This window comes from Montipora capricornis, chromosome 3, assembly GCF_036669925.1.
Source record: "Montipora capricornis isolate CH-2021 chromosome 3, ASM3666992v2, whole genome shotgun sequence".
In the NCBI taxonomy this organism is placed as follows: Eukaryota; Metazoa; Cnidaria; class Anthozoa; order Scleractinia; family Acroporidae; genus Montipora; species Montipora capricornis.
The window spans coordinates 63865331-63877830 of record NC_090885.1 but is presented as its reverse complement, the minus strand read 5'-3'; the positions used below and the strand labels follow the sequence as shown (position 1 = coordinate 63877830).

At 40.3% G+C, this 12500-nt stretch overlaps 1 protein-coding gene across 2 annotated transcripts in view; it reads right to left on the bottom strand.

Annotated features, from left to right (window-relative positions):
- The window catches only part of LOC138043694 (zinc finger protein 709-like), a 51362-nt gene that overhangs the window by 30868 nt on the left and 7994 nt on the right, over window positions 1–12500 (bottom strand). Inside the window, exon 2 of one of the 2 annotated variants that reach the window (XM_068890093.1) lies at window positions 1–2845. This exon is cut by the window's left edge and continues 1229 nt beyond it. The exons of the other annotated variant lie outside the window; for it this stretch is intronic. Coding sequence (XP_068746194.1) covers window positions 1009–2721 — 1713 coding nt within the window. The 5' untranslated portion in view covers window positions 2722–2845 and the 3' untranslated portion in view covers window positions 1–1008. The remainder of the gene's footprint in view (window positions 2846–12500) is intronic. 2 annotated transcript variants of the gene reach the window in all.

Below are 12500 nucleotides of genomic sequence, written 5' to 3'. Positions count from 1 at the left end.
TAAACGATGTCAAGTCGTGTCCCACTTTATCGTTTGCCCAGCAAACCCTGCTTTTAGGAGAAAGCCAAGCCAAGAGTACATGTAAACTTTGAACAAACAAATTAACTGCTTCATCGCGTTGTTGTTTCCTTCGGAAATAAGTTATAAGTATCAAACCATGCACCTTCTCAAAGTAAAAAACGTTCGGTTTTGCCATGACTTTTGTTTTCACGGCTTTTTAGCCTTGTATATATCTTCATCATCATCACATTCCATTACGTTTGGGGACCCTGTGGTTCAAGACGCCCGCTCCTCAATAGACTTTATTCACGATGGCCGCCATGTTGGATTTGCTATTATCATGCAAATTAGCTACACACTTCTGAGGGGGCAAACAACACAAGTTTGAGGGGTTATAACGAACATCTTAGCCACATAGATGATTTGTTTCACGTTCATGGAATGTTTATCACCTAAGTAATAAAATAGAATGATTACACAAGTTATTTCGGTTAACGACGTAGAAAGTAAAACTGTCAAAGGCAATCCAAAGATATAAAATTATTATAAAAGGTACTTAATTCTAAATACTAAAATGGACTTTTAGCAATGTTATTTCAATATTTCAACTAGCCGATTTTCCGCAATGTGCCTTTTTTCCAATGTTTGCCCCCCAGCATAACACATGGCTAATTTGCATGACAATTTGAAAACCAACATGGCGGCTATCGTGAATAAGGCCTATTAAAAAAAAACATCCCTCAAAGATTACTTTGACTAGAAACAAAAGGGCACTTCCCATCAAATGACCCTGTGCACCGCAAAATACATTGTGTTTAGATGCACACAATAGTGCAATTTTAAAACTGTAGCCTAAAAATGCTGATCGTATTTGACAGGGAAGCAACGTCCAACGAAGGCGAAAAATGTGCGTATAGAAGATTAATATTTATAAAGTCGTAAGTGAGGAAAGATTATCGCTAATGACTGATAACCATGACAAAAATTAGGCAAAAAACCTTCTCTGGTTCAGGGTGAGCGCTCCTCCTCAAACGTCATATGATTTTGGTAGTGTGCAAGAAGAAGCTCCTCGCTGCTCAACTCTTCCTGGCAAATCCAACAGATCTGTCTTAAAACCTGGTTTGAACTATGTCCTTGACAAGCGCGGGTGCAATGAATCTGTACTTCGGGTTCATTTGAACTTTCCCGTGCTTTATCATGTTTTCTGACACTTCTTCTGTTGCGAAAAGACTTTCCGGTCTGCTTACTACGTTTATAACGCTTCTTTCCAGTATGGACTCTTTCATGTCTCTTTAAATTTCCTGCGTTGCTAAAACACTTCCCACATTGTTTGCATTCATAAGGCTTCTCTCCAGTATGGACACTTTTATGTCTCCTCAAAGTTCCTGCTTGGCTAAAACACTTTCCACATTGTTTGCATTCATAAGGCTTCTCTCCAGTATGGACTCTTTTATGTGCCCGCAAGTGTCCTGCTTGGGTAAAACACTTGCCACATTGTTTGCATTCATAAGGCTTCTCTCCAGAATGGGCTCTTTCATGTTGCTTTAAACTTCCTATTACACTAAAACACTTTCCACATTGTCTGCATTCATAAGGCTTCCCTCCAGTATGGACTCTTTCATGTGTCTTTAATTTTCCTCCTTCGCTAAAACACTTGCCACATTGCTTGCATTTATAAAGCTTTTCTCCAGTATGGACTCTTACATGTCTCCTTAAATTTCCTCCTTCGCTAAAACACTTGCCACATTGCTTGCATTTATAAAGCTTTTCTCCAGTATGGACCCTTACATGTCTCCTTAAACTTCCTGCTTCGCTAAAACACTTGCCACATTGTTTGCATTCATAAGGCTTCTCTCCAGTATGGACTCTTTCATGTTTCATTAAACTTCCTGCTCGGCTGAAACACTTGCCACATTGTTTGCATTCATAAGGCTTCTCTCCAGTATGAACTCTTACATGTCTCCTTAAATTTCCTGCTGTGCTAAAACACTTGCCACATTGTTTGCATTCATAAGGCTTTTCTCCAGCATGGACTCTTTCATGTCTCCTTAAGTTATGTGCTTGGTTAAAACACTTGCCACATTGTTTGCATTCATACGGCTTTTCTCCAGTATGGACTCTTTCATGTTTCTTTAAATGTCCTACTACACTAAAACACTTGCCACATTGTTTGCATTTATAAGGCTTCTCTCCAGTATGGAGTCTTTCATGGTTCCTTAAACTTCCTGATACGCTAAAAGACTTGCCACATTGTTTACATTTATAAGGCTTCTCTCCAGTATGGACTCTTTCATGGTTCCTTAAACTTCCTGCTTCGCTAAAACACTTGCCACATTGTTTGCATTTATAAGGCTTCTCTCCAGTATGGAGTCTTTCATGGTTCCTTAAACTTCCTGATACGCTAAAAGACTTGCCACATTGTTTGCATTCATAAGGCTTTTCTCCAGTATGGACTCTTTCATGTATCGTTAAATGTTGACTTTGACTAAAATACTTGCCACATTGTTTGCACTCGTAAGGCTTTTGTCCAGTATGGACTCTTTCATGTATCCTTAAACTTCCCGCTACGCTAAAACACTTGCCACATTGTTTGCATTCATAAGGCTTCTCTCCAGTATGGACTCTTCCATGTATCCTTAAACTTCCCCCTACGCTAAAACACTTGCCACGTTGTTTGCATTTGTAAGGCTTCTCTCTGCTTTGGACTTCTTTTTGTCTCATAAGACTGCGTTCTTCGTTGAGACACCTGCTTGTGTGTTTATATCAAGAAGTGCTGCTGACAGTACGTGAATTCCGGCACTTGACTGATATTGACACCAGTGGCGGATTGTGATCTAACTTTGCACTAAAATAAACACAAATAAAGAACCCATTTCCATCAACAACATCTAACCGACAGCCAAGGCACGTCAAAGTGACAATTTCAGTATATGTATTACTAGTAATAGTTAACATTACAGCTGCCCCTGCTGTTAAGTATAGTTGTACGTAGAATTCAATGTGTCCAGGGCCAAGGTAGAGGAGTGGCCGTTTACAAACGGAGAAATTGATGTTGAAGAGGGGAGATTAAATCAGTACTGAATATGAAAAGGGCGTTGTGAGTACACAATTTGATAAAGGCGGTCACGATGTTGTACCAGTCGAAACAAACTAAGGAAACGCAAGGTCAATTTAAACGCAATGTGGCCATCATTCTTTAAAAAATGTCTTTTTAATCTTTTTACGCAATATAGCCATTGTTTAAAAAAAATGTAATATATTGCAAGGGATGAAGTTTTTCAGTCGTGAGTAACGTGAATAGCACTGATGTTTTACGGTTTAATATCAATGCTTGATTTAGATGTCCTTGATTAAATGACAAAATGATTAGTAAGAAACAGCAAGTGTTAAAATCACACCGGATGAAGGAATTGCAACGGTGTCACGGTATTATTAATAATCATAGGTACATCAAGTGCTTTCGTGGGGGAGACCGGGGCGAGCATGAATCTGAAGTCATGAAAGTGTGAGCTGCCTTCAAAATCTTTCAAATTTCTTGTCATTTTATCATATGGAATTGCAACAGTGACAGTAGCGGTGATTCTCCTGATTTTAAGCGAAGAAAAGAGGAAAAGGAATTAGAATAGGAAGAGATTACTGAGATTAACGCCGAGAACAGAGACGTAGTTTTAACAGCACTGAGCATGGCCGAAGGTCTCGCTTCCAAAGCCGATGAAGTCCTAGCGAAGTTATCGAAACTTGATGCAACAACTTTGCAAATTCACTTTCTTCGACAGTCCGTCGACAAAATGAATATAACCGTAAGTGCTTTGCAGACAGAAGTGGCCCAAATTAAAGTGGATTTAAAAACTCGACAAGCGAGATAAACACATTAAAGGACAGCGTGGCTAGCTTAAACAAAGACGTTGAAGAGGAAAAAGCAAAAGTAAAAGGCCTGGAGGAAAAAACCGAGGATCAATTGAACAAACTTCGATTACAAATTTCAGGCTACGATGTGTACCAAAGAAGCGAAAATTTACGGTTCTACGGAATCCACGAAGAGACTCCAGATGAAGATACTACGGCGATCCTGTATAATTTTTAGAAACTAACTTGGGAATGCGCAACGCCCGTGATATAGAGTTTCAACGAGTGCATAGAGTTGGGAAACGGAAACAAGGTTCAGAACCCAGAGTAATAATTGCACGTTTTCTTAGATATCAAGATTGTGAAAATGTTTTCGCCCATCGCTCTTCTATTGCGTTGACACAAGGTTTAGGAATTGGTGTTGCCCTGCCAAGGCAAGTGGTTGAAATTCGCAAGAGGCTCATCCCGAAAATGTTGGAAGCTAGGCAGGGGAAGCGAGCTGCTTTTAGCAGATCGGAACCATACACGTTATTCATAGACGGAGTTCAATATACGTCATATCCTTTGCTTAATCTTCAAATATCCTTTGTCACTACCTAGTATTAGCAATTTCCGAGACTTAATTATTGCTTTAAATTTTAAATTTGATCTCTCTTTTTGTATTGGCTGTAGGGGCTTTTAACGAACGAAGTATACATGCATATGTGGCTTGTTTGTTGTGGCAGTATCCGTCGATTCAGATAATTTTTTTCGCTCTAAACGGGTCATATCGCTCACGCTTAAAGAACGAGGTACACATGCATGTCTGGTTTGCTTGTTGTGGCAGCATGCCTTGATTGATATTTTCTCCCGCTTCAAACGCTTGATGAGATGCATTTGACGGAGCGTATACGGACCGTAAACTGCGTTCACGATCCGTGCAAACCGTACGGATGGACAAACCGTTGTGACCTCTCGCTGAAATAACACGTGATATATATTGATGACCCCCTAATGAGATGCAATTTTCCGATCGTATATGGACCGAAAACTGCGTTTACGATCCGTACAAACCGTACGGATCGACAAACCGCTGTGACCCCTTTGCGTGAATAACACGTGATTTATATTAATGTCCCACTAATGAGGTAAAAATTTCCGATTGTATACGGACCGAAACTGTCTTTTACGATCTGCCAAACGGTACGGATCGTAAATTTGTAGTTTCGAATCGTATCAGTTTGTGTATATTGGACATGACTGTTTTTTTCTTCTCTCTGTTTGTTCTTTGGTTGTTGACATTACTGTACACGTTTAATTTCTTTCTACCGACTTGGAATAAGGCATGCCAGTTACATGGCCGCCTTACAAAGCCTTACTTTTGTTTTTAAACAGTTTTTGGGGTATTGTTCTGTAACTCTATTTTCTTTGTTTTATGTTTCGCAATTGCTTTATGTATTCCACACTCGGAATAATCGCAGGTGCCCATGGAGGAGAGTGGCCAAGAGTGTTAAATCCTGATTCTGCGAGATTCACGTGGCGGCCAAAAAGACCTGAGGTCCATTGTAGACTTGATTTTTTCCTTGTTAATCAGAGTATCCTTTGTAATTCGAACAAAGCCGATATTTTAACAGGGTATAAAACAGACCATTCTATGATCACTCTACATTTTTCTGTGCATTCTAACGATAGAGGCAAAGGTTTCTGGAAGCTCAACACCTCCTTCTGAAATGATCCTGAATATACAAGTCTGATCCAATCAACAATACAGGAAACACAAAACGAGTACGCGAATGATGATTATGTTAACCATAACCTGATGTGGGAAATGCTGAAACTTAAAGTTCGGGAAAGATCAGTTAAGTTTGGCGCAACAAAAAAAAGGCGAATGGCTAAGAAACAAAATGAAATTGAACAGCTGATTACAACTTTAGAAAAGCAGTTATCTAGCGTCTCAGGGGATGACCCTCAAAAGCAAAGCCTATGGACACAACTTGAAACAAACTAGACCCTCCGTGAGGGTACACTGGGTTGCCTGTGGTACGTGCAGCGTTCCAGGCAAATTGTGACTGGCCCACGGGCCGATTACGGGCTTGCAAAAACAAAGCAAAAGGTGGCAGTACGGCCCTCGCGCTCGGTTAGTAAGAAGTTATTAAGGGGTCACCCAGAAGTCATACCAGCAGAGGCCCTTTGGCTCACAGGTCCTCACACGTTCGTACGACGAAACAGATCCTTTTCTGAGGTTAAAAACCTGGCTACTGGCCTAACTCTTTTTCCTACTTTCCCAACCGCGAGAAAACCGCGGTAAATCAGCCATCGCCAAAAAATTTTTTTTTTTTCTCAAAAAATATTTAAAGTTAGGGGGAAAAATACATCATTTCAAAGCTAAGAAAATAAGCTTTCCAACAGCATACAACTTATTTACAGACAACTGAAACATTTTATAAAAGCGAAAGTCGAACGAAAAAATTTAAGAAAAATAATAGTAAAATATGTTTTCTAGGCAAAATTTGGTCATTTTAGCGTTGATTACGAATTTTTGGATGCAAAACTAATATTTTCTGCAATTTATCTGCTTTCTTAGACATAAATTCGACCGAAAACTGATAAGGCATGAATATTTTTAGATTTTTAGGAATAATAGATAACGTGGTTCAATGCGTAATGTGATAATGCGATAAAAGTGTCAAATTTGCGACCCATTGCTAACGACAACGGAAGCGATCGCATTACGAATAATTAACCTCTGTTGCCAAAAACCACCCAAATAACCGGTCAGTGTAAAACGCAGACTGCAGACTGCAGACCAGGGATAAAATGCAGACTGAGGGTAAAATGCAGACTGCAGACTGCAGGTTAATAAAATAATAATGAAAAAAGAGTTATAAGAGTGTTAGTAGCCGTTTGTACTTTCACACTGAAACCCCAACACAGCTCCCATCGCTTTGGTTGCCCCACCGCATGTTTTAAATCCGGATTTTTATCGAACTCTGTAAGAATTGAAGCTGTTTGAATCCTTGTTGTTTGAAAAAGGACAGTTTCGTTAAGTGAGTTGCTTTTAGGCAAAGAAGTCACCACCCCGTAATTCAACGGTAATAGCCAAAACGCGGGGCCGGGGCCGGGGCCGGGGCCGGGGCCGGGGCCGGGGCCGGGGTCGGGGTCGGGGTCGGGGTGCCTTTTCTTTTTCCCATTTTTTTTGGTTTCAATTTTTATCGTTATTCTCCTGTTGGTTTTTGCGATAACCTTAGTTAACCTTGGAAGTTAAGATCATTTCCGGAAATGCTGAAATTGGAGTTTATGAAATATACGCCAACTGCCAAAAACACTGAAGACTCGCTGATCTCCACACTTCAAAACAGCATTGCAGTCACGCAAAGTTTAAATTTCCTCGTTGCTCGTGTTGCTGTCATGTTGTTGTCTGTCTTTACTAGAAACGGTTTGTAGCAAAGCCAGAGTCGCACGGGAACTTGCTAGTCAATTCTATTCGGACGTCACGGGATCGAATCCAATATCACTATAAAAAACAGAACAACATTGAAAACAATTTTGCGAAAACAAGCAAATGATAACGTTGTGTGACGACTATCGTGGAACTGTGGGCTATGTTCTGTTTCGTTTTAATTGTATTGCGGAGGTTTTTACGAAGTAAACATTAAAATGTGCTTTTAAAATGAGGAGCTCAGCGGATCTTCAGTGTCTCAAGGAGTTAGTGTATATTTCCCACAAAAATTCCAATTTCAGTCTCAAATTCTCTTAATTTCGAAAAACAAAGATGTCTCTTTCGTAGATTCCGTATAAATGAAAGAAAGATGCCAAACATTCGAATATAACATTACACGAGAATAACGTCAAAAATTGAAACAAAAAAAAATTGGAAAAAAAAGACACCCCGACCCCGACCCCGGCCCCGACCCCAGCCCCGGCCCCGGCCCCGGCCCCGGCCCCGCGTTTTGGCTACTACCTAATTCAACTGTCAATTTTGCTGCACTGAACAAAGTAATCGAGTAATTACCCAATAACTCAATTTATTTTGACACGCATGGCTACAGTACCAATTAACAAAGACAGAGATAACGAGGATTTTGCAACCATTTAACGTTTCAATTCATACTAAAACAAAAGGAAGAATTTGGATAAAAATGGAGTTCAATTCCCTAAAGAATATTTCACTCCTCCAACATGGCTGCTGTTTCTTTGTTTCACTCAGTCCAACATGGCCGCCGTGACGTCATGTGGAAACACCCTATATGAATTACTGATATTTCCGATCCCCCTCCAGGATCTTGTACAACAGCCAGCACCCCACCTACTTCTAAAGAGCCAACGTATTTTCGCCATGTTTCACAATTTAACAAAGATGCATTTCTGCAAGTCTAGTTAAATATCGACTTCACCAACCTTGTTACGAATGATGTTAATGTTAGCATTTGGAAAATTTTAAACGAATTACGTTTGATTACGGACACTCATGCTTCTTTGTGAAAAGCTTCAAAATAAAAGAGAAGGCAGCTTGGTAAACCGTGGATTTCAAAGACCATCCCAACGTCAATTAAACGTAAGCAGAAGCTATTGAAAACGCATTACTTTAGAAGTAGTATACGGAATAGTGGTTCTACGTCCGGTGGAGCTGTGGAGCCCTGAAGCTCCCTAACCCTAAACCCTAGCAACGAACCCTAAACCCTAATCTTAAGTCAGACCAACTTTCCGTTTTTCCAACCGAAATTTGCACTTCTTATGGAGCTAGGGTTACGTGTTCAAAACTTGCCCCTAATTTATGCACACCCCATTCGCCTTCTCGTCACGTGTACGTACGTGACTGGCATCTCATTAGCCTAACCCTAATTTATGGGATGCAAGTGATGTTATACGTGTCTCATAAGGTTACGCTGCGTTGCGTCGTGGCCAACTTGCCCTTAATTTATACACGCCCTTATCACAGACTACTCAACGGCAGTACCATCATGTAAGAAGTGGTACACGAAAACTTGAAAAAATAGTTTTTAAACACGTTTGGGTGAAGGGTTAGGACTAAAAGATATGTAAACCTGCGTATCATCTGCATAAAAGAGAACTTCAGGCAAGTGAGTTTTAACAATCTCAAAAAGCTTACTCGCATACAGCGTAAACAGAATGGGACCTAGACAGGAACCTTGCGGTAATTCTTCGACGCTTAACAGGCGCATGACGACCAAGTAGAGAGCGTAAAATATTATCAAATAAAGCACACAGCTGATCGGGATCATCAGTATCACTCGTACAGAGATCGCTAGTACTAATTGACAACTTATTGAAGTTTTCTAAACGAAACATATTGAACTTTAAGAGGAGATAAGCAGAGTACGGTGGACGATAGATAATATAACAAGTCTGAAACGTAATGAGCCAGCGGTGACAAGATACTCCGAGAGTCCAAGGAAAATCCTTGAGGTAGATTCGATTTTGGAGACCGTGATATTTTCCATGAACAAAAGAGGCGTGCCACCCCTTCTACGATCACACCGTGGGCTGTGATATAATTTATAGCCAGATGGAGTTAACTCTTTGCATACTGCACACTCATTGGCCGATAGCCAATTTTCAGTTATAGCAAATAAATCCGCGTTGCTTTCATTAACGTAGTCGACATAAATTGCAGATTTGTTCACTATACAGCGAGCATTCAGCGTGCATATAGTCAGATTATTAATCGACCGCACAAGATGAAGACCGGAGTCACTCTTTATCTGCACAATGAAGGTTGTGGGGGTTACAGAGATGATGAAGTCTATGAATATTACATCCGTTTCGATTAGTAGTAAACGATGTGATACAAGGGCCAGGATTTGGATTAATGTCACCACTGGTTGCCAAACGAAGACGAACGACATTGAAGGTGGAAGTAGAGTTCGGTGTGTATATCAACAATATTTACATTTCGCTCTTCTGTTTACTCAGGAAGCCAATGTTCGAGAATGCTTTTTACATAGATCGTTTCAAAACAACCTTTTTGGATTAAGCTTTGTTTAAAGAGAAGTACTTCTTGCAAATATAGCAATCAATTTCTTATCAGCTAAGAGCAGGCATAGCGGCAAGAATATTAGTTAAGTAGTACGTAATTAAATAATTTGTGTTGAAACAATCAGCTTGTAATAGGATTGTTTCGTTTCATTCAATAAAGCATTTGAAATGCACTTTCTGTTTCTTTGCTTACATGCATCACAGAAAATGTTGACTCCAGCTTGACTAAAAACAAGAAACCAATTACAGATATGTGTAAGATCGTTATATCCAAAACAAACTTATCGTCAAACAGACCTTCTTTCAGGCGTCTTCTCATAAAAGTTTGTTAGCGTATGCTATGCTTGATCGATAAACGAATGAAACGGTATGCAAATAAATCGTAAACTTGTGTAAAGTAAGGATTATCACTTTGGATGGTAAACAATAGCGCTACTCAAGTACTTGGTCCTGCATGAGTGAGTTTAACGGAGATATGACCAAAGCACAACTAGAATGGACTGGCTTCCGCAGCTTATCGACGATGAGCGAAAAAGACTGAAAAATCAAGGATTTCCCTGAGCTCGTAGGCTGTAACACTAGAACATCTTTCCCTTGAAACAAATTAATAATGGCTTCCAGTTGTGTTTCTCTAAATTTCTCGATATGAAATCGCTCTAACACACACTTATAAAGAAGAAGAAAACTCCGGGGCACAGCAGGGGCACTAATATCCGCCATGTTGGATAGACGAGTGACAGAATTGACCAATCACAGGGAAGCCTTCTCGATTTGAGCAGCCTTGGCGGCGATTGGTCAAAAAATACAATGTGTAGACCAGTGATCCAGCCGTGGTGTGGGGCGAGGAACGCGGGCTCACAAAACGGCTGGAAATCGAGCCTAAAGAGAAGCCTGAAAAATTCAGGACATCAACGGGGTTTGAACCCGTGACCTCGCGATTCCGGTGCGACGCTCTAACCAACTAAGCTATGAAACCACTGACGTTGGGAGCTGGTCATCTGTGGGTTCTAATGGTCCCGTGAGGAATGAATCAATGATGAAATGGTATTCTCGGTTTTCACATGACGTCACGACCGCCATGTTGGTGCCCCTAAACAAAGAAGCGGCGGCCATGTTGGTGCCCCTACCAAATCCTCCGGGAATTTAACTCTACTATTATGCAAACGCTTCCTTTTGTTTTCGTTGAAAAACATGGCTGTTGATCACGTGAGTGAAAACCAGCAATATGAAATGAATCATATATGAACTGCGGATATGAAATCAAGTGAAGCTATGATCTTCGCAGTTATGAGCGTAATTTTTGCAATTGCGTAGAGAAGCCTGAAAAATTCGGGCTTTCAACGGGGTTTGAACCCGTGACCTCGCGATTCCGGTGCGACGCTCTAACCAACTGAGCTATGAAGCCACCCAACGTCCGACACTGCTGAGACTGACTTGCTAAATTTAAACTTAGTCGATTTAATTTCTTTGTATTTTTGAGAGGCAATCCCTGGTTTCCTTAGTCTCGATAAAATCTCGTGAAAAATGATAAAACGAGGCTAGCTAGGCTAATTAACACAAAGACAAAAAAATAATTTGTTGGCGGCCATTTTTGCATTCGGTCAATACAGCGTGAAAGAGTTGCACGAAACTGTTAACAAGTAGATGAAATTTAACATACGATTTTGCACGGGCGAGACTAATTACAAGCAAATGAGATTGGTCCAATTTATACTAGAGACGGATAATCCGTCTGGACGAACTTGGGCAAGAATTTTTTAGTTCATCTGATAATCCGTCCGTGTATAAATACGGGCAACAGACGGATTATCCGTCAAGACGAACTATCGGTTTAGTTCGTGTTGGCAGACGAACTTAGATACCGGAACGAACACCTCGTTACAGAAAGCCAGCGGTCTCTTAGCAGTAGGATACAAAATGTGTTCTCATAAACGAAGTACCTGAACAAAGGCAACAGAACAAAGATGCATAATCCGTCTAGTATAAACGGGACGAACTATAAGACGAACTAATACTGTGCTTTACAGTTCGTCCCGTATTTATACTGGACGGATTAAACGACCAGACGGATAATTCGTCCAGACGGATTATCCGTCTCTAGTATAAATTGGGCCATTAACAAGCAAATACACAGAGTTACACGTGCAAACCTAATTCACAAAGTTGTGATCAGATAACAGGGCTGTTTCGGTCTTACGGGCCTCATCGGTGCAGTGCTGACAATCAACATGGGAGGTTAAACTAAAAAAAGCCATCCCAAATGTCCCACACATGTGGTACATCTAAGGCATGCCAGAGTGCTCAAACTAAGGAGCATGCGCATTTGCTAGCGGCAATGACTCATCCCAGTAGAGTGCTATATTTGAGCATGAAAGCAAATGTATGTCTAAATTTCAACGTTACACTCACTATGGCTGATGATGATGTTTGAAACATCAAAACATGTTCCTTTGTGGTTGTATTTTTAAAAATATTAGTGACACTTAAGCTATCCAGAGCATTTGGAAAATATTCTTTCGCCATTTAACTGATGTTTTTCAATTTTTCATCCATTAATTGTTACTGTTATTTATATACAGCGTACGTGACGCATTTTATTGTTTATTTCACAGTGCACTCCAAGAACATCGTATTATCAATCTTGTCTATTTACCTTTGTTTTTTAAACTGCCCCTGTA